The sequence below is a fragment of the Dromiciops gliroides genome, chromosome X, assembly GCF_019393635.1.
Source record: "Dromiciops gliroides isolate mDroGli1 chromosome X, mDroGli1.pri, whole genome shotgun sequence".
Lineage (NCBI taxonomy): Eukaryota > Metazoa > Chordata > Mammalia > Microbiotheria > Microbiotheriidae > Dromiciops > Dromiciops gliroides.
In genome coordinates this window covers 4227369-4253769 of record NC_057867.1, presented here as the reverse complement: position 1 = coordinate 4253769, position 26401 = coordinate 4227369, and the positions used below count along the sequence as shown (strand labels likewise).

At 53.6% G+C, this 26401-nt stretch overlaps 1 protein-coding gene across 2 annotated transcripts in view; it reads right to left on the bottom strand.

Moving 5' to 3' along the window:
- The window catches only part of SHROOM4 (shroom family member 4), a 129061-nt gene extending 105900 nt beyond the window's left edge, over positions 1-23161 (bottom strand). For both annotated transcript variants that reach the window (XM_043974886.1, XM_043974887.1), the window contains exon 1: positions 23027-23161. In XM_043974886.1, coding sequence (XP_043830821.1) covers positions 23027-23146 — 120 coding nt within the window. In that variant the 5' untranslated portion in view covers positions 23147-23161. The remainder of the gene's footprint in view (positions 1-23026) is intronic.
- Between the last annotated feature and the right edge of the window lie 3240 nt (positions 23162-26401).

Sequence of the window (26401 nt, the reverse complement as noted above, 5' to 3'; positions counted from 1 at the left end):
GGGTCCCTTGGCCCTGCCAGGGCTGGCCTTTCCACCTGAGCCCTGGATCCTGTTCCCTCCAGCCTGCCTCCATCCCTCCTCCCCACTCGCCCTTGCATCAATTATCATGTCTCTCCTGTCTTCCAGCTATCTCTTCCTCATCTCCATATCTCCATGGGCTCCACCCCTCTCTGGCTACATACATGCTCAGGGCTCCCCCTAGCCTTTCAAGAAAACCAGACTAAACCAAACCAGACCAAACCAGACCAAACCAAACCAGACTGAACCATTCTCTCCCGTCTCCATCCCCCCCCCCAGCTTTCTGAAAAGGCTAATCTATGCACTCATTAGCCTCCCTGCCCATCACTCCTCAGTCATCTCCCAGCCCTAGGCCTGTGATTGCTCCAATTCACTTAAAAGATGCTTTAGGAGGGAAGAAGAAGACCAAGCAAAAGAAGACACTGATGCAGAGGAGCATGGGGTGTCAAGGCCAGAAGGGACCTGAAAGGGAAGAAAACAGGGGCTTAGAGAGTAGAGAGCCGCATAACCCACAGGGTTTCATAAAAGGATCATCAGCCTAGAGCTGGAAGGGCCCTGTGAGATTATCTGCTCCAAAACCTTATATTACAGAAAAAGAAACCGAGGCAGCTCAGACAGGGAAAGTCACAGCTGTAATCAGTAGCAAAGCTGGGATCTGAACCGAGGTGCTTTACCCCAAGCCTAAGACACCACGGAGGCAGCAGAGACAGGACTCCCAAAGACAAGGCCAGGTCCCAGGCCAGGAGGCACATTCACATATATGTGCATAAGAGAATAAGAGAAATGAGGCCTGGGAAAAGTGCATCCCACATCTGAGGCAGGGCCCCTGAAGCAAGAAAGAGCCCTTTTATGTATCTTATCTCCTTTGATCCTCACATACTCAACCCTGCCAGGCAAGTGCTAGGATTTTATTATTATCCCCATTTGACAGAGGAAGAAACTGAGGCTAGGAGGGATGAAGGGGCTTGTCTGGGGTCACACAGTTGAGGGTCTGAGGCAGGATCCAAGTCAGCCCTCCCTGCTCCCAAGGCCAGCACTCCCTCCCCTGCACCCCATCCACGGTCAGGTGACCAGAGGAGTTCTGCAGCTCAGTCCAGGCCAAATCCTCTGGGCCCAAGAGATTGATTGTTCAGCAGTGTGATCAGCTCCCTTCCCACTCCTGGCCACACCTTCCTGCGCCTCTGGCAGGGCTCGGAATCAATCTTCCAGCTTGACAGCAGGCCTGCACGCCGCAGCATCTCTAATTCTCTTAAGTCACACAAGCTAAGAAGGATTGGGAACCCGGGGCTGCAACCTGTACAGGGGCAGTTGGGGCTCCCAAGTAGTGAGGACCCCAGACAGACACAGCTGCAGACATAACTTCGGCCCCTGTCTAGTCCAGAGAGGTACACGGTGATCGTAATCATTCCCAAGGGCTTGCTGCTCCCAAAGTCCAGTCCTCCCAGGGCTACCCTCAAAGGATTCCTAAAGCAGTACTCAGGGAGGGCATACGACCAATGGCAGGCACATGACAGATGGGATCCAAAACCTCACTGAGGACATAAATGACCACGAAAGGCTGAGGCCACCACAAGAAGCCAGAATGAAAGCTAGAACCAAATGGAAAGCCACACTGGGAGCCTGAGATGCGGCCAGCAGGGCTAGAGGATCCTGACTGGTGGCATCACTTGGCTGGGCCTCAGCTTAGCCAGCCAGCCACTCTGGTGGCAATCAGATTGCTCTAAACATGTTCTCCTGGACATAAGTGCTGAGCCCAACCCATCCAGGTCTCCTACACCCTCTGAGATTCTTTTCCATGCCTCTACCCAATGCATCAGTTGAGATTCATTTCAGGACCTTGGGATGGTGTGGCTTGGGAGCAGGGGGAAGGGTCAGCTCGTCAAGTCATCTTCTCCCGGCCTAGCTTGGGTTTCAATCACTGTTCCTTCATTACACATTGGGATCAATGGAGGGCATCACGCAGTGCACCTACACTGACCTCTCTCTCCTGGGCAATGCGGTCCCCGGGTGGCTCTCCCACTATGCCCCAAGGTAACTCAGACATCACCATAGCTTCAACCAATGAAGGAAAGCCACCGACAACTCAAAAAAGGGGCCAAGAAGCCAGGGATACCAGAGGACTGGGGAACAGCATCTGCTGGGGAAACTGTGGCCAGCAGGGCCTCTGGCACCTGCCCTAAGCATGTGGGCAAGGGAGCCTCCTTCTGTGGCTTAGGGAAGGAAGTATGCAGAACGCTGGAGCTGAGCCCATGCCGAGAACCAAGGGCTGAGAAATGTGGACACTTAATTCCAGAGTGGCTTCCAGATGAGAAGGCTCGGTCACCCAAAGGAATGGGAAGGCTGGTTTACTAACTGAGGAAAAGTCGGCAACAAGCCCTGGAGCTGGGATGGGCAAACAGCAGAGTTAGTGCCTGATGAGATGGCTACGTGGGAGGACAAAGAGCCAGAGATTCGCTTCTTCACCAGGGAGGTGATCATTCTGAAGGTTGCCATACCAGACGGGTGGGGGTGGGGGGAGGAAGGAGACAGCTGACTGAACTGGGAAGCAAAGCTTGTTTTCTAAAGACGGAGTTGGTATCAGCTATGAAAGGGACTCACGGATGTTACTTAGTTCCCCCACCACCACCACCACCACTTCCACAAATTTTACTGGTGAGAAAACAGAAGAAAACTGACCTCCAGGTACACAGGCCAGAAAAGCACCAGACCTGGGGGTCAGATCCTGGAGCCAAGCCCAGCATCGCCTCCCTAGCACAGAGGTCCACCTTCTTTGCCTTTAACCCCAACTATGGAGGAGACGCTGCCTCCACCGTCAGAGTATGTCTGTGGACAGTTTATTAGTAAAAAAGCCCAATGTGAGAAAAATTAATTCCAAACAGTTTAACACTTGAATCTGGGCCTCCATTTCTTCTATAAAATCAGGTGGTTAGGCTAGAAGGTTTTTGTTTGGTTTGTTTGGTTTGGTTGGTTGGGGTTTTTTTGCAGGGCCATGGGAGTTAAGTGACTTCTCCAGGGTCACACAGCTAGTAAGTGTCAAGTGTCTGAGGCCAAATTTGAACTCAGGTCCTCCTGACTCCAGGGCCGGTGCTTTATCCACTGCAGCGCCACCTAGCTGCCCCTAGGCTAGAAGGTTTTAAAGAGAGAGAGAATAGAAAGGCTATACCATGGACTGGTCAAAGGAACTGTTAATGTTTAGTCTAAAGAACCAAAGGCTGGGAGAGATGTGAGTCATCTCCAACTCCAAGCAGCCAACACTGGGATCAGCAATGGAGAGAAGGTGCCCATTTGGACCTGTAGGAAAGGCTTCCTGCCAACGAGAGGTGTCCCAAAGTGGGAAGAACTGCTCGGAAAGGTGATGGCTTCCCTCTCCTTGGAGCTCTGCAGGTCTGGAGGAAGGGATTCGTATTCAGATGCTAGTCATCCAAAGCCCTTCCAGTTCAGACTCAAGATTCCGGGATGTCTGTTGAGTAAGTGAATCAACAAATGAATGAATGAATGCTTTTTGGACCAAGAGAGTGAGGCAAGGGAGATGGAAAGTATCCAACACCATGACTCTCTCCCACTCCCAGAAGCCAAGGCAATCCACCCAGATAATAACAAAAATAAGAATAACTATTACTACAATCCGGTGCCAAGGCCTGCCAATTTTACCTCTGCAGCAGTTCTCAGACATGGCCCCTTCTTTCCTCTGACAGTGCCACAGGCCCTCATCTCCTCACTTCTAGACTATGGAAGTAGCCTGCCTCAGGCCTCTGCCCAGTCCAGTCCATCCTCCATTCAGCCTCCAAAATGATTTTCCTAAAGTGTAACTCTGACCATGTCACCATCCTACTCAATAGCCTCCAGTGGCTCCCTATCACCTCCAGGATTGAATACAACATGCTCTGTTTGGTATGCAAAGCCCTTCATAATCTGCCCCGTCCTCCCTTTCCAGTCTTACAGCTCAATCCCGACACATGTGCTTGGATCCAGTGACCCCAACCTCCTGACTGTTCCACAAAGAAATCCCTCCATCTCTGGGCTATGGCATTCTCTCTGGCCATTCCCCAGGCCGGGAATGCTCTCCCTCCTCCACTCAGCCTGCTACCTTCCCTGGCTTCTTTTAAGTCCCAACTCAAATCCTCCCTTCTACTGGAAGCCTTCCCCAACCCCTCTTCTTTCCAGGGCTTTCCCTCTGGTAATTATTTCCAATTTTCCCTGTATATGGCTCGTTTTGTATATATTTGTTTGCATGTTGTCTCACCCATTCGATTGTGAGCTCCTTGAGAGCAAGGACCATCTTTTGCCTCTTTTTGTATCCCCCACACTTAGCACAGTGCCTGGCACCTAGTAAACCGTCTCATTTGATCTTTACAACAACCCTATTATTTTCTCCATTTTACAGCAGAGGAAACTGAGGTTTCACTTGGCCTTAAGAGAGGGCCACATAACTACTAAGTGTGTGGCAAAATAATATCCTAGAATCCAAGCCCACAGGCCCTTGGAGGCCTTCACTTTACAGAGGAGGACGCCAAGGCTCTGAATGATTAGGTGACTTGCCTACAGTCACACAAGTAGTAAGACTGAGAGGCAAGACTTGAGTCCACTTCTTTGACTCCTGAGTCAGTGTACATGACAGCTTCATGGAAACACAGAACAGCCGACCTGAAGAGGACCTCGGTGCTTCTCTAGTCCTTAGAGCCTTTAAGAACAGGAAGGCTGGAATAATGAAGGACGTATGTGCCTCAAGACACAGAAATCAGGTGGCCATTGATGGCCGGGACAGTCTTTCAGGGTCCAGTGGCTGCTTTTATCCCATATTCCAATCAGTGTCAACCAATCCCCACATGCCAAGGAGGTGGCTTCTGAGATGGGCTTTAAAGTTCAGGAAGGATTTGGTGGAGGAGAGGGGGAGGCACCTCAGAGGCCACCTAACCTTCAGCTAAACACTCCCTGAAGGCAAGGACAGTCCTTCGCTTCTTTCTATATCTCCAGCACTTAGCACAATGCCTGGCACATAGTAGGGACTTAATAAATGTTTATTGTTTGATTGATTGATTGATCTACCACATACTTTTCTTGAAGAACTCCAGGGAGGAAGAGCCCATAGCAATCGGGGTTGATAGAGAACTACACAAAAAAAGCATTCCCATGAACTACCATAGTCGGACCTCCCATCATCCAGTCTGGAGGCCAAGGAAAGCACTAGGTAACTTTTCCAGGCTCCCCCAAATCCTAAAACTCTTTGAGCAATAATACAAAGGATGTTGGTAATGTGAGTGCAGGTTCTGGTAGCATCCTAAGCAGACCAGACCAGACTGCAGATGCCCAAAGTTTTACAGCATCATGTTTCAGGAAGGACCCTGGGTTTGGAATATGAGGCCCTAGGGATCAATGCTGGACCTTGGGGACCTTGGCTAAGCTGAGTCTCGGTTTCCTCCCCTGTAAGTGAGGGGGCTGGCCTAGCTGGCCTGTGAGCTTTTCCAGCCCGAATGTTCATGCTGGGTTCCTGTGATTGATCTCATGTGCCCAACTGAGGGCAACACCAGGCAATACTGCCACATTGCAAATGTTTGGGAAGTTCTGATAATATACGATCCATAGATTTAGAGTCAGAAGGGGCCTCCTCTGGTCATCTTGTCCAGCCCCTTAATTTAATGAGGAAACAGAGGCCCAGAAAAGGAAGTGGTGTGGCCAGGGTCACACAGGAAGTGGCAGAGCTAAGATTCAAACCCAGGTCTTCAGATTCCAACCCCTGCCTCTTCCCACCGGGTTCTGTTGCTGTGCTTAAGAAAATGGAAGAACAGAAAGACGTATGGCTCCCATATGGCTTCAGAATAATCACAAACAGTCCATGCCTCCTTTAACAATAGGTCTGATGAAATATGGGAGGGAAGAAGAGGGGGCCCCATGAAAGGCGCCTTCATTTGGGCTTGTGACCGAGGCATCACGGGGAAGCGCCGCGACTCCAGGGAAAGGAAGTGCAATCATTCAGAGGGCAAGCCTCGCGCTGCTGCTCTGGGGTCTGCTTCTTGCCAATAGTTTGTACTTTCTGAGAAATCCTGGCCAATCACCAAGCACACTTTTGCAGGCAAGGCCGAGGCGGTGCTAGGGGGTGTTTGCAAGTGGGAGCAAGGCAGCTGGATTCTTGCAACGGTTCTGGCTCCAAAGAGGCACCCATTAGTGAGGGCCTCGGCAACCTGGCCTCCAAGCCATCTGGAACAACACGTATCTGACGGACATTCTCAGCAAATGCGCTCCGGGCCTTGGCCAATTCTGCACTGCAATCGTTTACTAAATACAAGCAGCTAACCACAAACACATGGCAGGGAGACGGAGAAAGAGGCACAGCAGAAAAGGCCCTTCTCCCAAGAGCCTGGGGGTGGGGAGGGCCCCACAGGCCAGGATGCTGGAGCCCACCTCCCAGAATTCTGGACAGCCAACGTCAGCAATATGGAGGCCAAGAGATGTGGCAGCAAGGACTTGAGGCTGAGGTGAGATCTCATCTCCTGTACTCACTGGCTAGGTGACCCAGGGCATGTCTTCTCCCCACTCTGGCCTCAGTTTTCTTATCTCTAAAACAAGGAGTTGTACTCAATGACCTCTCTGGACTCCTGAGCCCACAAGCGTGGTTGTGACCTGCACCTCTCGGGGCCTTGGTAAGGTCTATGGAGCCCTTCCCAGAACATGCTTAAAAGCATAAAAGTGGATACATGGGACCACAAAGGCGGTCAGGTGCTTGGCCAAAATAAAGATGGGATTGTTTCTCCAAATTCATGAACCCCATGAAATGTCTCCACAGACCCCAGCTTAAGAAGCCCTCACCCAGCTCTATGAGGTCAGCAGGGAGCAAGGGAAGAGAAGAGCTGTCAGCAAAGGCCAGAGAGGGCAAGTAGAATCCCAAGTGAGCACAGGCCACTGGGGCTGTAAGGAGGGAGAGGGAAAAAACATAAAATAAAATATAAAATAAAATAAACATTGAAAATGGAAATTGAGAGAGAGAAAGGGGGAGAGGAAGAGAGGAGGGGGGAGAAGGCCATTGGCCTTGGCCATCAGCCGCTCCCTGCTGACCTTGGAGAGAAGAGTTTCAAGAACCCAGTGTTGCAGGAAGGAAGGGAAGGAGGGCAGGGTGACGGAGAATGAGGAAGTGGGAACTATGAAGGGCCCTCAGCAGTACAAGAAGAGAGCCCCCAAGGAGAAGAGGCTGCCAGCCCCGCCCTGCCCCGCCTGGCCATGGGGGACGCTGACTAGAAGGTCAGCTCAATGAGATCCCCTCTTCCCAGGAGAGCCAGGCTCCCACAGCTGGAAAGTGACAGAACCAGGATCTGAACTCAGGTACTCTAAATTCTTGCAGTGTTCTTGGCCTTGGCCTACCATGCCACTCAAGCAGTCAGTGAGCATTTATGAAGCACTCGGTGTATGCAGTCTATGTGCTACACTTAGGTGCAGAGAAAAGGAAGAATTCCGTGCCTGGAGGCAGAAGCCAGGGCAACAATGGCACAGGACTCTTGGGAGGTCGAGTAGAGGCAAGTGCGAGCACTACTCGGCAGAGAGTCCAAGGAGATCAAAGACAGCAAAGGCACACATATTTATAAGCAGCACTGTCATGAGGGGCAGCTAGGTGGCGCTTCAGTGGACAGAGCACCAGACCTGGAGTCAGGAAGACCCACGTTCAAATGGCACTAGCTGACTGATCCTGCTCAAGTCACTTCACCCTGTCTGCCTCAGTTTCCTCATCTGTCAGATGAACTGGAGAAGGAAATGGTAAACCACTCTAGGATCTCTGCCAAGAAAACCCCAAATGGGGTCATGGAGGGCTGGACACGACTGAAATGACAACAAAACAACAGCACCACTGTCAAGAGACTATGCTCAAGGCTCCCAGAACACACTTGGGGGATTTATAGGAAGACCCAGACAAGTATTTCAGTGCCTGTCCCCCACCACACCCCTGGCTCAGAGTTAGGCACAGAAGTAGCTGGGACAATGAAGTCAAGACTTCATTCATCACATTCCTTTGATGGTACAGTTATCAATCCATCCACATCTTCTCCTCCCGACGCCATTTTTGTCTACCTTCTCCCTCTCACTCCACGTGGGGTGTGTGTGTGGGGGGGAGTGGGCTTCCTTCCTCTAGGTCTTTTAACTTTCTATGTGCACCGAGTCTTGGGGTGTCCCATCTGCCTTCCCTCGACCCTAACTGCATCGATTCCCCATGCTACTGTTTGTGCACAGGCCATCATCAGAGACATGTTTTGGCTGAGTCTGGCCCATTTCCCTAGAGCCCTCTGGGTCCTCTGTAAGATTCTGGATACAGTCTGGGGCTGTTGTCAGGAAAGCTTTGGAGGAGGGGAGGATAATTGAATACCAAGACCCAGTACTTGTATGAACATCCCTTAACAGAAGAGACATCTTCCAGGCAACTTCATTGTAAATGAACCTATTATATTCATTTTCATCTTCCATTGGCTTCATTTAAATGGCTAAGATGTGTTCTGCCAGGGTAGAAAAAATGTCACTGGATATAATGAAATCACCCTTAAGAATGCAGCAAACCTCTTATAATCGCATGTTTCAAGAAAATCTATAATTCTGATTAAAGTAACAATGATTGTCCCAAGATTAATAATCCTGTGCTAGGCTCAAAATCAGGCCCCAAATAAAACAGTTACAAATGAACATATAATAGAGAGCCCAAACGTGATCCTCACATGGCTTCCCTGTGGTTGAGCCATTGAGCCCCCAAACTCTGCCTTGGGAGCCCTGCCGGCCCAGGCCCCTCTCCCCCTCTTAAGTGGACACCCGTGCATGTAGCCATACTCTGGTGATGCCACTCCCAGGGTTCCAGCAGCCTGACATCCCAGGCTGCTCCCCCAAATGCTCATCTCCCCACATTCACTGTGTCCCCAACAGAAGGGCCCCTGCCCAGCCACCCTGTTTCTGTCAATAGGAGGAGCAGCATCCTTCTAAGCTCCCACGATTAAGAGCCTTGGAGTCTCTCAGAATCCATCTTCTTCATCCCCGCACTGAAACTGTCAAGTGCTCACCTTTCCTCCAGACAACACCTCTCCCCTGCACCCTTTCCTCTCCACTGTCACCTCAGTTCAGGGAAAACTTGGCCAAGGTCCAAGAATTTGGTGATCATCTCCCCCCTCCACCACTACAAGAGCCTCTTAGTGGTCTCCCTGCCTCCCACCCTCTGTCAGCCCCTCTATAGGCCACAAGCAAAGCGACCTCCAGAAATACCATCTTAGCAGGTTACTCACCTGCTCAAGAGCCCACTACCATGTTTCACCATTGCTCACCACACCCAGTGTGAGAACAGCATACATTACAATGGAGTTTTAAGGTAAACCAATCCTCTGCAAAGTAGGTAGCGTTGAGTATTGTTACCACATTTTATAGAGTATTAGTTAGTGAGTTCGACTTCAGTTCCTGACAAAATTCTGAACTCTCTTCCTGGGGGAGCGGTTAGTGAGCTTTGGGATCACCTCAAGCCAGCCTAAGTGCAACCAGAACAGGTCATGTGGACATCAACCAAGCTGAGCAGGAAGGACAGAAGGAGGCCCACAGAGTGAGAGTCCCCCACCCACCCCGAGCTGCCTGCATCTGCTGAGCCAACTTCTGAATTGCGGGTTCCCAGGACAGCCTTTGGAGCCCTAGGGGAAAAGTCCACAGTCCACCCTAGAGTCAGCCTGAGGTAGATCATTAGCCTGGCTTGGCTGCCCCTAGGAGAAGACCCCCCCCCTCCCCAAGGGCTGGGTAGCAGATCCAAAGCTCAATGATGGCTCAGGCAGCATCCAAGTGACCAAAACTCACCTCATCCCAGCCAAGAAAAGGGGGCATGACAAGCACACTGCTCCCAGCCACCCTGCCTGGCTTCCAAGGCACCATTGACACTTGCTCTTCTTCTTGGTTCTGTATGGTCTTCCCCAAGAGAACAGCGTCCCCTTGACAGCAGGAGTGGCAGCTCTCTGTGCCTCTGGGTCTCAGCACCAGGGCACGGCCCCTGGCCCAGAAGAGAAATTTAGGCAATGCTGGTTCACTGACTAGCAAAGGCCCCCAGAGCGCCTGGTAAGCCTGACACAAAAGCTCAAACCCCAAGCCACAGAAGGCAACAAGATAAAGACAACCCAGGGAGCCCCCAGGCCAAGGGAACCCACTCAACTGTAACAGGGGGAAGGCTGAGTCCAAGGAGCTCCCCTAAGCCAAGTCGTCATCATGCCAGTTCCCATATATGCAGGTCATCGATAGTCTCCGTTATGTCCAAGCCTGCCTTCACAACTTACCACAGCATGGCAAGGCAGACATGAGACAGCGCCAGCTGTGACCAAAGGAGACCCCAAATTTGGGTCTCAGAAGAAATCAAAAGAAGGGGGAGTGGAAGGAAAGAAGAAAGGGTAGGTAAAGAGAGACAGGGGGCAGCTAGGTGGAGCAGTGCATAGAGCACTGGCCCTGGAGTCAGGAGGACCTGAGTTCAAATCCGGCCTCAGACACTTAACACTTACTAGCTGTGTGACCTTAGGCAAATCACTTAACCCCAAATGCCTCACTAAAAAAGAGAGAGAGAGACAGGCGGCATGGTGCAACGGGAAAACATGGCCAGAATTGGATTCCAGGGGCATGGGTTCAAATCCTAATGCTACTGCTTACTTAGGGTTCCAGACCTAGAAAAGGGGAGGAGGAGAGACATATGCACCAGTTAGATGATAAGACAGCCAAAGCACAACATGTATGAAGCATCACCGGACCTGCTGGGTAGAGTGGGCCATGCAACACACTGGCAGATAATGCCATCGACCCCAGGGTGGGGGCTCCAGAGCTGAGAGGGTTAAGCTCCCCAAGGTGGAGTCTCAGGCACCTGTGGTCCAGGGCACAGGCAGGGCAGATGATGACCTAAGTCCTCACTTAGCTTACTCCCAGTGAGCCTTATATGCCAGCCCCTCCCCAGCTTAGCCATGTGCTTTCCAAACTGTGGTTCCCAGAACCCACTATAACTTCACCCAGATGGGACAAGACCAGGGCAGAAGACAGCAGGACCATTAGCTACCTGAGCCTGGTCTCTACAGCTCTCAACGAAGCCAAAATTCACATCAGTTTGGACTGCCATAATCCGGGACTGGGGTGGGGGGTGGGGGGAAGGGTCAAATTGACCTCGCAGTCATCTCGAACCCCCAGATCCTTCTCAGCTGAAGTGCTAGAGTGGCACCCCAAATTTCACATGGACACAGCTGGGGGTTTTAACCCAAATGTAAAACTTTCAATTTATGCCTATTAAATTTCATCCTATTAGACTTGTCCCAATGTTCTAGTCTGTCCATGTCATCTGGGATTTTTTCTGTCATCTTCCCAAATGTTAGCAATTCTTCTTTGCTTGAGGTCATCTTCAAATGTGATGAGGATGGCATTTATGCCAGGTCATCAATCAAAATGTTCACCAGCACAAGGCCGAGGCCAAATCCCTGGAGAGCTCATTCCAAGCTTGACTCTTTGCACCTGAGCATTCACCTACTTTCAAAGCCGCCTAATTATACCATTGCCTAGCTCACAGCTCTCCATCTTGCTCACAAGAATAGCACTGGCAACTGTCAAATGTTTTGCTAAACTAAGTATCCAGGTAAACTGTTTTCGACACCATTCCCAGCTGTGTGCCCATCTGCAACTCTCGTGGGCAGCTTAGCAACTCCTCGATCTCAACCCTGAAGAAGAATGCCAAGCCCAGAGCCTAGCATAGATCCCTGGGGCATTCCACTGGAGACCTCCCGTCATGTCGACACTGAACCATTCCCAGCTCCTCTTTGAGTCTGGCCATCCAAAGAACCTAGAATCCATTTGATTCTATTATCATCTAATCCCTGTCTCTCCATCATTCCCTCAAAAAATCTAGATAAACTTGATTCACAGCATTCCCCTTATCGCCCAGTTTGGCCATTCCTGCCAAGGGAGGCAATGATACTTGATAAAATGACGTTGGCCCCTTCCTCCATGTTCTCCAGCCACTCCTTCAATGCCAGACTTTAGGAGGGCCACAGGGCTTGCCTTTGCACGTGCCCCGATCAGCCAACATGGAAGCACCCACCCTCTTACAGAATGGGGCTCCCGGGCCTACATTCTCTTCCCTTTCTGGAGCCCATGGGCCCTTCTCCCAGTCTGTGCTGTCCCTTCAGTTTTCCATGACTTTTCCAGTGTCATCCCAAGTGTCAGGCCTGGAGGATGGTGGGTGTCTGGGTCAGGTGGCTTCACGTCTTCCAGGGCAGCCATATGTTCTCTGACTACCTCCCTACTGACCGCAGACATTGACTCCCTGTTGGTCATGTTTATTGGGGCCTTTTCAATCCCGAAGCCATTCTCGCCCCCCCCCCCCCCGCCCTCCTCCCCTCACCCAGGTAGCGGGAGGGCCAAGTGAGGCAGCTCTGCTTTCTCTCTAGCATGAATGTCTACCCCATGCACAATGAGCAGAGAGGGGGCCAAAACTCTTCTCTAAGTCTCATTTTCCATGGCAGAACTCAAGAAATCCCTGCATCCCGATGCTTTCTGTTGTCAGAGCTCCCCAAGAGCACTCGCCTTCCTCACCCTGTGCCTGAAGGATTGTGTACACTCTCCTTTTTCTCCTCTTCCCTGCCTCACTGCCATCTTCTTCTCCATAGGGCCCATTAATAACAGAATAGGAAACAGGCCCGGGACTGCATTGGCATAAGGGACTCTGGGGAAGGGAAACTCCTTTGCCCAAAGCCGTTTGGCATCTCCCTACACGAGTCTCTTAGAGAGCAGCCTAGGCCCAAGGTGTTAAATGGGTGGCCCACAACACTCCTGGGTGCAGGCCAACCAAATGAAAAGGGAATTCCTATCTGATTTGAACATACGGATGTATTAGTTTTTTAAAAAGAAATATATAGGGAACAGCTAGGTGGCGCAGTGGATGAAGCACTGACCCTGGATTCAGGAGGAACTGAGTTCAAATCCGGCCTCAGACACTTGACACTTACTAGCTATGTGAACCTGGGCAAGTCACTTAACCCCCACAGCCCCGTGCAAAAAAAAAAAAAATCATTTAAAAAGAAATATATAAATGTGGTTTTCAAAGGCAGTATGCAGCCTGCCAGGATCCTTATGTATGCTTTGGTAGCCCCCATTTCTATTTGAGTTTGATGTTTGGAGGTTAAGTGACCTGACCAGGGTCACACGGTCAGTATGTGTCAGAAGTGAGACTTGAAATCAGGACTTCCTGACTTTGAGGTCAGCTCTCTGTCTCCTGTGCTGCTGTGCCTCTCTCTCACCTAGCACCTACTAGGCAAGACTTAACAAATGTTGGGCTTATTAGCAATACGAGCCTGTGGCAACAAGTGGAGAAAAAGTAGAAATGATGGGCCCTCCCCTTTGGACCCAGCTGACCCATCCATTCCACTGGCCCAAGACTCGCCCAGCCCACTGATAAAAAGGCCCAAATGTCTGTGAACTTTAGTCTTGGGGTGATAAAGGGGGCCTGGGAAGTGCAGAGGCCAGCCCCATCACACAGGTAGGATGTGTCAGAGGCCGACGGTCACCCAGGCCTCAGCAGCCAAGGTCTGCTCACCTGCCACCATGCCAGGCCACCTCGCCTCTTAGTAAGAATCATGGCATTTCTGTAGCACTGCCAAGTCTGCAAAGTGCTTTAAATAGATCAGCTTGTCCTAGGAGGTAGGGTTCATCCACAGCTTCATTCCAACTTTACAGATGAACAACCTGGAGCTGAGAGGGGTGGACTCCCTGGCCCGGGGTCACCCAGGCAGGAAGTGAATGAGGCAGGCCTAGAGGCCAGCTCCTCTAGGTTCAGTCCCAGTCCCCGATATCTGACAAGAATGCCAAGTAAAAGGGGAGGTTCCCAGAAGACAGAACAGGACTCTGAGCTGGGATCTGGGCTCCCCTGCCTGCTGGGGGGGCTTCGCCTCCCCTCCCTGAGCTAGCCCCAAGCATGCAATCCCACTCAGAATGGGCTCCCCAAGAAAAGCCAAGGCACCTGGGCGCCAATGCCCGGCTCAGCTGGCAGCCCGCCCAGGCAAACATGCCATTGGGATGGGAGGAAGAAGGGCCGTGGCCTGCCCTACTGAGGTATTAGCCACTCTTTCCATTCAGTGGATTTATCCTGGGAGAGCTGAGGAGGGTGAGGGAACAAGGCACTCCCTTAGCCAATCTATCTGAGCAGCCCCTCAGAGCCCAGGGACCTCATCCAAAGGGGGCATTTCTGGGAGATGAACTCTGGGTCCCGTCCAGTCAGGATGCCAATCACCCAGAAGGGCCATGTGCTTACCCAAGGGTTACCTCCTAGTTCAATGGAGCTTTTGTGTGTCCAAAAGAGGCCACATCTGGGGCAGTGTGGGAAAGCTGGCCTCGGGAGGCTCTGCCACTACTGGCCTGCATGACCCGAGGCACGTCCCTTCTCCACCATGGCTGCTGAGCTTCCTGCCAGCCCTCCCAGAGGCAGGTGGCAGAGGTGCCCACTGGTGGTGCTGCCACCCCAAACTCCCTTTGCTGTGAGGAGGACCAGGGCTGAAAAAGCCATCTCCCTAAACCCACCCTGCCAAAGCCAATCCCACCAAGGGAAGCCCCCACTGTTGTTCTTCTTCCTCCTCCCTCCCTCAAAATGGCCAGAGTGATTATTCTCGGCATCATCAATACTCTCCATATTCGACCTCCTTGGTACTTCTTAATAACTATTACAGAGAACCCATTTTACAGATAAGGAAACTGAAGCTCAGAGAGGTTGAAGTGATTTTCCCAGTCACACAGCTAAGTAAGAGTCAAATGCTGGTCTTGCCAGACTTGTTCCAGGCCCAGCACTTTCGGTAGGCCCTGGGCATGAGGGAGGTGCCCGCTGGGCACGGAGTGCCCCTGATGCTCCAGGGAAGGCATTAGAGCTTTTATCAGAAGATGATTTTGTCAATCGCCCTGAGCATCCATAGCAGACGCATCCAAAATATGGGGGGAGTGAAAGAATGAATGAATGATGATAAAATCTAGAGTCGGGAAGCCAAAGAAAGGCTCATCTGCCACACAGCAGCACCCAGGCTGCAAGGCATTAGCCAAATTGCTCTCCCTCCCTGGGCCTCAATTTCCTCCTTGTCCACAAACTGAGGGGGGTTGAACTAGAGGAACTGAGATCTCTTCCAATTCGCAATCCTCTGGTCCCCCAAGATGCTGCTCGAGCCACCCCCCTACCCCGGCAGGCCTCCAGCAGCATCGTTCGGTCCATGGGCAGAAGAACCCCCAAGGAGCCCCTGGGTAAAATCCTTCAAGGGCTGCAGCTCCAGGCACTGCTGTTCCAACTTCCCATAGAGCCAAGGTTACAGGAATCCAGCTCGGGCTGCCTGCACACATCTGGCCCTCTCCTCCCCCAACCCAAGGCTCTTCCTCCCTCCCTAGCCCCCCTCCCCCCGCTGGGCCAGGCCTCCTGCAGCAGGGGCTTGAGGGGCAGAGGCCCCAGCAGCAGCTGGGCCAGACCAGCCAGGGCCCAGCCCAGGGAGAGGAGAAGGAAGGGAGAAGGGGGAGGGGAGGGAGGGGGGAAGGAGCAGAACAGTGGGGGCTGTCCTTGGAAGGGACGGGCCCTTCAGCAGTCAGGTGCTTTCAAGCCCAACCCTGCCTCGACTCCACACATGTTTCAAATCTTCCCTCGGAGGTTCCTTCCCCACTCCAGGAGGGAGGGCTTCCTCCCAGATGAGCAAAATGAAGATCAGAGCCTTGACAAAAGTCAGCGGGGGAGGGGGGTGCCAGGCCTAACTCTGCCCTCCTTCCCTCCTCTAGAAAGTGGGGGGTAGGAGTAGCTACCCCACAAGGTGCCTGCCAACCTGACCCTAGAGCTCGGAGACTCCAGAGCTTGGAGCCTGACCTCGGTATCATGTGTTTCCCATCACTTCTCGCTCCAAACCAACTCCACCAGTCTGCCCTCCCAGAGGTGCCGAGCACCCTCCTGCCTTCAAGCCAGGGTCCCCTGTTCCCCATGCCAGGAATGCCCTCCCTGTTCCCAGTCAGCTGTGGGATTCCTCCCCAGTCTTGTAAGTCCAGTTTCAGTGGCAGCTTGGTCCCCATCAGTAATGCCCCAAAGCGCTTCCTTGGGTGAATAGCTAATGTTCTGGCCTTGGACTACCAGGTGTTACAGTTCTTGTGCTCACGACTATCCCTCCCCCTCCCCACTAGAGCAGAAAGTCTTTGGGGACTGGAACAGAACCGTCCTGCCCAGTGCCTTGTAGGGAGGAGGGTTTGTTTTGGGGTCTCCTCTGAAGGCCATGGCAGCCTAGTGTTGCAGCCCTTGGAGACTGCCTCCACCCCTCTCAAAAGTGGCGCCACCTTTTTTTTTATCCTGGTTCTGAAGAAATCTAAGTGGGACCACATGGCTGCTTCCCCAAGATAATAACTCCAACGCCACAGAGCCCAGCCTCTCCACTCCCTTTTGAGAAATTCCTGGTGGAGGGAACATTTCCACCCCCCAAAGACAAGCTCAAGTGTCTTCCAGCTGGAGCTGGATTCTTTTGTTTGCCTGAGGTTGGAGGGGTGCAAAAGCATTAGCAGGTCCAGTCTTCTGTGCAGCCACGAGAGCCCAGGAACCCCAGCAGAGCAACAGGGAGGGCCCGAGACAGGGGCTCCACCAAGCCAGGGCAGGCAGCACGAGGGAGTTGAGGAGAGCAGCCGAAGTGGAGCTCAGTTCCATTGCAGGAGAAACCACAACAAGGGCTTCTCAAGAGGCCATCCCTTCCCCTGGACACAAGGGGCCTCTCCCAGGGTGCACGACGACGGCCCTTCTCCCATCCCATCACCCCAGGCCCCCTCTGGAAACTTCTAAAGGGGGCCCAGTGGAGTTCAACACTTAGCCACTAACTGGTCCCTTTGAAGTGCCTCTGACCGAGGGACTGAGCAGGGACTGAGCAGGGCCCTCTCGGGCCCCACCACAGGCCCTTGAGGGAGGAGGCTCCTCAGCCTTTCAGAAAATGGGATGGGAGAACAAAAGCCTCTTCCCCAGCTCCCACTGAGCCTCTACCTTCGCAATTTACAGCAAAAGTGCCAAACCCAGACTGAAACGAGCTTACGTGGTAGCATTATTGATGGCCTATTGGAATTTATTTTCTGCTAAATATTATATTCCCAACTCTGTTTTCATCTGGTTCAGGCTGCCCTCTGAGTGGGATGTTAGGCACTTCTGCCCTGCAGTTACAAGACTGTTCTCCAGAAAAGGAAATGGGCTCAGAGAAAAGGAACTTTTTTCCCCGAGGAAATGAGGGTTAAGTGACTTGCCCAAGGTCACATAGCTAGTAAGTGTCAAGTGACTGAGGCCTGATTTGAACTCAGGTCCTCCTAAATCCAGGGCCAGTGCTTTATCCACTGCCACATCTAGCTGCCCCCTGAGAAGGTACTTCTTGGGGTGGATTGGAATTGAGGTTTTTATGAGACCAAGCCGAACAGGCTGTTAATTGCACCATCTGGGGTTTCTCAGGCTCCCAACTGTCGGTCCCATGGGCCGCTCCTTTTCAAGTCCAGGGGGCAAGGACCCATACTCTGCCAACCCAAGACGGTTCCAAAATCCTGCCTTACTGATGTGGGAGAGAGGGATAGAAATCATGGGACGAGAGCTGGAAGGGTCCTCAGAGGCCACCATTTTACAGAAGAGGAAACTGAGGCATAAGAGCTGAGGTGGCAGTGAGTGACAGTCAGAATCTGAACCCAGGTCCTCTGAGCTTCTTCAATGATTGGACAACTGCAATTGCCCTAGAGGGCCCAGTAGTAGGGAGAACACTGGACTTGAGATTCTGAAGGTTGGCAAAACTAAGAGCAGTTCACACAATTCACTCTCCCACGTTCACCCCCTTAACCTAGATAGAGAAGGGCTGTTATCATCCCCAATGGACAAAGGCCAGTGGAGGGAGGTCACAAGGGACCGGACAGGAAGAGCATCTATACAGGGCAGCCCCTTGTTCTACAAAGGAGGAAAGCAGACTAAGAGGTAGCACTCCTCTGCCCTGGTTGGGGAGGGGGCCTGGGGAGCCGACAGGCAAGTGCTGAAGTTCTTGGCTATTTCACCTCATTCAGGGTTTTGAATTCTCCTCCTCATAATAATAACGTCTGCCAAGGACTGTATATAGATTAGCTCCTCAGAGCCCTAGGGAGGCAAGTGCAACAGGCGTTCTCATGCCCATTTTACAGACAAGAAAGCCAAGGTTCAGAGAGGTTAGGCAATTCACCCAGGATCACACAGCTACTAAGATTCAGAGGCAGGATTCAAACACGGTCTAAGTCCAACCCTCCAACCAGTATGGTGCATTGCCTCACTAGCTGAACACCCACATCCTCAAGGCTAGGGCCCGGAATGGGGATCAAAGATGGAGATGGCATGGGCTCCCTTCACCCCATCTCTCTCCAGAGCCTGTGTGTTCTGCCCCAGAACCAGAGTCTCTTACTGGGGTCTTAACTACCCCCTCCCTCCCCTTCCCCACCTATAGGAGACCAAGCTGGGGGGCGGGGGGGGGGGGAGAGAGAGAGAGAGAGAGAGAGAGAGAGAGAGAGAGAGAGAGAGAGAGAGAGAGAGAGAGATGCATGTCTCTAGAGAGCAGGAAAGAAGTTAGTACTTCCCTCCACTCAGGAAACTCCCAATGAATTGATGGGAACCTTCCAGCCCCACCCAGCCTGGCCCTGGGAATGAGGGAGGGAGAAAGGAAGCGCACTGCACACAGCAGGCCTCACCACCTATCATGGTCTGGGGGAAATCTGAATCTTGGGCTGGGCAGCCAGCTGCTCCCTCCCCAGGCATACCAGGACCCTGTGTGAAGGAGGCAGAACCCAGGTACAAAGTGTCTGAGTGGAGCAAGCCTTGGACAAGGTACCTCCCCCCGGCCCCCGGGGTCCTCCAGCATAAAAGGAGGGGCTTGGACTGTGTAATCTCTGAAGTCCCAGGATTCCAAAGCAGATGCTCCCCCACCAGAGGCACTTGGTGTTGCCACAATGGAGAACCTGGAGCCAGAAAGCCCCAAGTTCAAATCCAACCTCAGACACTTAGTAACTGGGTGACCCTGGGCAAATCACTAACCCTCTGCCTGCCTCAGTTTATTCACTTATAAAATGAGGATCATCTTGGCACCTACCTCCCTGGGTTGTTATGAGGAACAAACGAGATCGTATTCATAAAGCACACTTAGCACAGTGCCTGGCACGTAGTGGGTACTTAATAAATACTCATTCCTTTCCGTTTCACGAGTTCCAGTAGCCTCAAGCTTTGCCCTGACACCCCCAGAGAGGTGGGTGGGGCCCCCCTCCTGGGACTGGGGTGGGGGTAGGCCAGTCCTTTCAGCTAACTTGATAAATCATCCCCAGGTCTCTGATATCCATACCAGGTGATCAATAACTCAGAAACTTCCTTTCTCCACCTGGCTCCCACGAGCTAGTCCCCAGACACAGGGAAATCCTTTCCCATGTTCGGAGGCAACATCTCAGCCTGCCCCACAAGAGAGCATCCCAAATGACTGCTTTTCTCCCTCTAAAGAACCCTTTGGTCCTTGGCTGGTACTTTTCCCAGCATTCTTTGCACACCTTCAGCCCATCAGAGCAAGCAACAGAGTATGGGGGAGAGAATGCCGGAGTGACTTGCCATTGAAAGCCTGGGGGTTTGAATTCTGGCTCAACTACTTAATATTTCTATGATCTTGGGAATGACCTCCCATGCCTCAGTTTCCTCCTCTGTAAATTGTAAACTGAAGAGGCTGGAATAGAGACACCTGTGACCCAGTGAGCCATCTTGAACCCACAGACCCTGATCACAAAGACTCACTCAGAGGAAGTTCTCCCTCCTCTCTCCCCTCACTTAAGATGCTGAGCACTAAGCCACCAGCGAACCCTCCCTTCTTGGAAGAACAGCCACTTCACTGCATCACAGAGCTGCCTCCTTCACCTCTGAGAAAGGCCCATCCTCTGGGAGGGATGGAAAGAGTAGCCACATATGGACCATAAGGTGCTTGGCCAGACTTGGGGCAGAAGCAAGGCAGAGAACTCTGCCTGTTTTCTGTTCCTTTTGATTCCCCAAAGTCTAGATGCCTATTGTGGAAGCTGCCAAGACAACCCAGTACAATCTCTGCCCTCTAGCTGTTTACAGTCCTATAGGGCAGCAACCTCCAGAGCCGTGGCCTGACCCATGACCCAGCCCAAAGGGTGCTGGATTAACCAATCAGAGGGCAGGAAGATGAGCCCCATGCTAGCCTCCAGCATAGCCATATTCACCCTGGACCCTCATCCCTTCTCCTTCCTGCTCTTCTCTGGCCAAGCTCCCACCTTCCCCTTCTAAAGCAATGATGACCTAACCCCTACCGGGCATAGGTGCCGCTGGGAAAAATTTGCCCAGCACCCCTCGAACACTCGCACCCCCGGTGCACCTCAGAGAGCAGGTTCTGTGAGTTGGGTCAGTGACCAGAGAGTAAGAGCCTAGCTCCTTCCCCACTTCATATGAGAGCAGGGGGGGGGGGCCAAAGGAGCAGACATGGATTGTATCTGAGATGCCAGAGCTCATGACTTCCCCACACCTCCCATCTCTGCAGGGCTCCCTATTGCTTCTAGGCCCAAATACTGTTTCATCTTTTGTGCAAGTTTTATAATGCCCCTAACTATTAGTGCCATAACACACAAAGATAATTGATAAACAGGTAAGCATATCATATCAGAAGGGCATGCTGGAGAATCTTTATGAGTATGTATCCAAGTTGAGATGCTCCTGCCATTGAGGGCCAATAAATCCACACTTAATGAGAGCATAGGTGACGTGCACAGAAGATTGAGGGGAGGGGGGAGCAGTAAATCATGAAACTTGTTTGTCTGAGTCAAGAAGGGGGATTCTGTGTGATGGGTGAGGTGTCTTAGAACAGGGCTAAGTAGACCTTAGCTAGCCATCTCTAAGCAGAAGGCCCTTCCTCTTCCAACGGCCTGGGTTCCCCTCATCTAACCCTACCCACCCCCTCTCCTCTGCCATCCAGACCAAAGACTGCTGGGGAGCCCCCTACCCAGACTCCCAGAGGGGTCCCAGACTTGGGAAGGAGCCAGCCTAGGGCAGTAACTCCAACATCCCCGCCCCCAGGTGAGCAGGCAGCAGCTTCTGAGGAGAGAGCCATGCCCTGGGAGAAGTCAGAAGGAAGGGCCCCCGATGTCCAAGGTGGAGGGGGCGGGGAACGACTCAGTTCAGAACTTGGTAGAGAAAGGGCCTATTTGCTTAGAGAACTCCTCAGCAAGGGGCCATGTCCCCTCCAAATACATAAAGGGGAATCTTGTTTTGAAAACTATTCCCCGAATGGGAGAGGGTCTGAATAGAGGCAGCTGGGAGTCTCGCGGCACTGCAGGAAGAGCTGGCTCCGTTGGGGAACGAGCCCAAGATCGGGAGACAGAGAACAATCTCGAGGCCGGGCCTGCCTCAGCTCCCTTGTGCTCCGAAGCCTGCGGAAGCATGTGGACCCTTCTCAAGAGAAGGCTTTTCGGGCCCAAAATCAGAGAGAGGAGGTCAAAGGACAAAAGGACACCCATTATACTGAAATTCAGTTGGCAAGTGAGTTCCCAGAGCCCTGGAAATCCACCCAGGGACCCCTGAACCCCAGGGTAAGAAAGCCCGGACTAGTGTTTCCAAAGCCAAGGCAGGGGGCGGGGCACGGGCGTTGGCGGGGGGGGGGGGGGCACGGACTGGCTGCTTTCCAAGCTGAAGATTAAAACTTCTCCCCACGGAGGTGCCCCAGGCTTCCCCCATCGGGAGCTGCCAAATGCCCAAAGCCCACCTGCCATCCCTAAGGAACTGGCCTGGAACAGCCTTGACCCGACAGCCTCGGGCCCCTAACAACCCGAGGCCAGGCCAGGCCACGAAGGGAAGTAATCGTGTGAGGGATGGCCAAGGGGGCTGGGGCTTAGAAAGAGGGGGGAGGTTAGTTCCCTCCCCATAGAGTCAGGTAACCCAGTTCCCACGTCTTCACTTGCAACTCGGGTCTCTGCCCTCTCGCCTTCCGAATCTGTCTCGCTCTTGGGGGCTTTGGGACAGTTAGTAGCAAGTTTGTTTAGCCCAGAATCTTTAACCTCTCTCTGCACGCGATTCCTCAAAGTGAACTGCATTCTCCCTCCAAATGAAAGAAGCCCCCCCCCCAACGCACACACACGCGAAGTATTCTCCATTTCACAGAGCTCTTCCCCGGCCCCCTGCCGAGGGGGGCTTCAGGCAGATTCCAGTCCCGTAAAACAAACAAACACTGAGGCTTGCAGAAGCCGCCGAGGCGGCAGCGGCGGCACAGCTGGACTGCTCAGCCAGAGGCTTCTCCACACTTTGTAACTCGGGAGCCCAGGCTGGAAATCACCAAGGCGAGAGGAGCGAAGGAGGCTCCCGGGATGGAAGCGGCCCGGGGACGGCCCGGGGAGGGCAGGCAGAGATCGAGAGAGGGAGTGAGCGAAGGGGGCCTGGGAGGGGGCGCGCCAACTTCTCGGCCCTCGCCGTGCCCCTGGAGGCAGGCAGTTTGGGCAGAGAGGACCACTCCGGGCTGAGCGGGGCTCACCGCGCTCCTTCCTCTCCTCCTCCTCTTCCTCCTGGAGGGGGGGAGGGGGGGCGCATCGTCCCGGGGCAGCTGAGCAGGAGTCTGGGGGCCGGCCAGCAGCTCTGCTGGGGGCTCGCCTCCAGCCGGATCCGGAGTGACTGCGTGCGTGGGGGTCTGTGACTCTGGATCGGAGCTACGAGGTTCCCGCTGCCCCGTCGCCTCTCTGGCCGGTCCGGCTAGTGAGGTGCGCGCCTGCTTCTGGCCCGCCCGCCCGCCCACCCCGGGCCGCCCCAAGTGCTTCCAAGCCCCCATCCCGGCCGTAGTCCAGAGGCAGACATGGATGTTGTGTGGCTATGCGTCCATGTGTGCACGCTCGCCCGCCGAGCCTGCGCTTTCCCAGGGCTGGAGGGAGGCCGACGGGTCGGCGGGGGACTAGAGGTGCCCCCGGGGCCGAGTCTGCGCGCTGTGCCCACGGTCGTCCGCCCCGCGCCCGCTGCCCACCCGCCCGGGCAGTCGCCGCTTACCTTGGACACGAGGAGCGGCTCGCCGTGCTCGAGCCCCCCCTTGAGAGTGAAACCCCAGGGCGCGCCCCCCTGCAGCTGCACATGAGCGTACTGGCAGGCCCCCGGCCGGGGGGGCTCCATCCTGTCCCCTAGCCCCTCGCTGCCCTCGCCGCTGCCCCCGGGCTCCATGGCGGCCGCTAGCCGCTCCTCCGCAGCGCCGTCACCATTGCGCCCTGCCGCTGCCCGGACAGCTTGGGCGGGCTGGCCGCGCTACGCCCCCGCTGCCCCCGCGCCTCGGGCCGCCCGGCGCAGCGCAGGGAGGGCACGGGTGGCAGGGCCGGGGAGGGCAGGGCAATCGGGGCGAGCCAAGACGAGCCGAGCGGAGGAGGTGGTGGTGGTGGTGGTGGTGGTGGTGGTGGTGGTGGTGGTGGTGGTGGTGGCGGCGGCGGCGGCGGCGGCACCAGCAGCAGCACCAGCGGGACGGGACGGGGCGGGGCGGGGCAAGGGGGCGGGGCAGGGCCGGGGCTGCCTCCAGAGGGAGGGAGGGGAGCTCCAAAAAGGCCTGAGCGCCGGCCCGGGAAAGAAAAAAATAAAAAAATAAAGAGCCGGGAGGGCGGGGAAAGGCGTCTAATGGACAAGGCGGAGGAGCAATGGGAGGGGGCGGCAGCCGGGCCTCGCCTCGGAGCAGAGCAGTGGTTATATTGTTTCCTTCTGCCGGGGGCCCCCTCCCCCCTCGAGGCACGCCCTCCCCCACTTTTCCCCGGCTGGCCGGCCGGCCTGCCCGCGCTTCCAAGGGGAGGGCCGGTCGTGGGGCGCCCGCTCCTCCGCGGAGACTCAAAGTTGGCGGTCCCGAGCCGCGAAAGTGTGCGGGCAGCTCGTTCCCGCGCGGGGAGTCGCGGGCGCCCACCCAGCCTCTCCGCCCCCCACCTTCGAGGCGGGAAGGCGGAGGAGGCGGGGTGGGGGGCTGTAGGGGAGTCGGGCCAGGGTGGGCACACTCCTCTCCCTGCGCACCGCTCCCCTCCCCCCACCGCACGGGGGGCTGGAAGAGCAAGGATTAAGTAAACTATGTTTTACAAGCGGGGAAACTGAGATTCAGAGAGTTCGTGGAGTTGTCCACCTCTCGTTTTCACTACTCACTCTCCCCACACACACACACACTTCGACTAAGGAAACTGAGGCCAGCGGACTTGAATAACTTGCCGTGACTCACACAAGTAGGAAGCAGCTGTAGCAGGATTGGAACCCAAGTCCTCTGGCTCCACTGCCCACACTCTTGCCACCGCTGCCTCTGTGGTGACTCCAAAGACAAGGGTGAATATGCCCCTTTCCCGGACACTCGTGGGTTTCATAGAATGTGACCTTAAAAGATTCCCCCACCCACCCTATTTTACTCAGAAAAATAGTACCATGAAGTGACCACTGGGGAGCCAGGGGCTCCGCCGAAGGTCAGTGCGGGCCTTATGGTAGGGGGCACTTAGCTCCAGGGTCCCGACAGGATAAGCAACAGGTGGCAGGAGCCCAAGTCAACCTGGTCCCTTTCAGAGTCAGTTCAGACCGACATTTAGGAGGCACCCTGCAGCTGCCTGGAGTGACCTGTCTGTCTGGAGGAAAGGCATTGTGTTTGTAGGTAGGTAGAAGCCCTGGTTTCAGAGTCAGCTGTGGAAGCTACTCCCTGCGTGCCATCGGGCCTCCTCCCTAAAAAAAGGAAGAGGCTGAACCCCAGCCCAGATTCGACACCTTTTCTGCATCCCCTTTTCAGAAAGAAATATAACAAATGGCAGGCACACACGGGCAAGGAAAACAAAGATGCTGCTTTTGATGCTATCCCAGGCCTGGGGTGGCTGCAGCACGGCTGGTGCTGCTGGAATCAGTTTCCCCTCTGAAGTTTTTCCTCCTCCTTCTCCTCCCCCTCCTTACAGGTGTTATGGTATAGATGGGGAAAGCAAGGCACAGGGAATTGAGGTGACTTGTTCAGAGGTGCACAGCCCCCAAAGCTGGGGGACCCAGGTCTTCCTGACTCCAGCTTCAGCCCTGTATTCTCAGCACCAGGAGGGAAATGATGGTCCAGAGAGGGGCGCTGAGGCAAAGGTGGTCAGGGCGAGGTGAGAGATTGTCTCTAAATATGGCTGCCGTGTGCAGACAGAGTGAGCTTCTTTGTAGGCCAGAATATGCCACTGAATCGATGGGGGTTTGTTCTCCCCGAATGTGCATAATCAAAGCAAGACTGGCAAGGGCAGAGCCTACATCAATCACACAGGTAGTTAGGTATGTGACCCTGGGCAAGTCACTGAACTCTTCTGGGCCCAGTCCTCAGTCCAAACCAACCATCTAACTGAAAGTTAAACATTGCTTTCCACCCACCTGGGCACCTCTCCTAGGATCAGAGATAGAGAATTGGAAGGAACCTTAAAAGCTTTGGAGGCCAGCGCCACCGTTTTATAGATGGGGAAACTGAGGCCCAGAAGAGTTCAGTGACTTGCCCAGGGTCACAGCTAACTACCTGTGCTCATTAAGAGCAGGGGTTGTTGTTGCTTTTTCTGTCCACAGCAGGCACTTAAATGCTTGTTGATACCTTCGCAGTAATCTGTTTATTTACCAAGTCAAACAACAAGTTACTATGATATTGGATGTAAATGGCTTCCTTTTGCACTAATCCCAGGTTGTCCGGAGAAACAGTAAGCATGCAAGTGGGTGGTTGGGGGACTCAGGTTGTTTGGTTTGTTTGGTTCAGGGTTGGGTTTTTTTAGTAGATGCTAAGCCCCAGAGTACCTTGAACCTGGTGTGGCCATTTTGGAGATCCCCACATGTGAAAGGGGGTGTTCCCAGGGCTACAACCATTAAAATAAAGAACACTCCTGCTCTTCCCTTACCTCCGGATACTCCTGTATGTAGCTATCTACCTATAGGCTCCCCAGCACCGGGTCTGGAGTTCCCCACTTCAGAATGAGAGCCAACTTACAAACCTCATGACTGGCAGCACTGTTTGTCCTTTTGAACAAACCCACGTGGCACAGCATCTCTTGGGAAGGCCAGCAATGAACAAGCTGGTCACTTTCAAGAAAGTCAGGGCATGGTCTGTGTTGTCTTCTTCTCTGTGGGCACCTGGGGTTTGGGACCCAGAGTATCTATGCTCCTCAGTGCTCTGCCCTCAGATGAGTTGAGTTAGTGTTTTTCATTTCTATTTCTCAAATTTAACCTGGATAAATCTCACTTCCAAATAGAAATGTACAAGCCAAGCCAAATGAATAAGCATTTAGTAAACACCTACAATGCAACAAGCATTTAGTAAGCACCTACGTGCAAGGACGCATAACTCAGTGGATCAAAAACTGCCTCAAACACATATTGATTGGCCAGTGACCCCGGAAAAATCATTTAACCTCTCAGTGGCTCAGA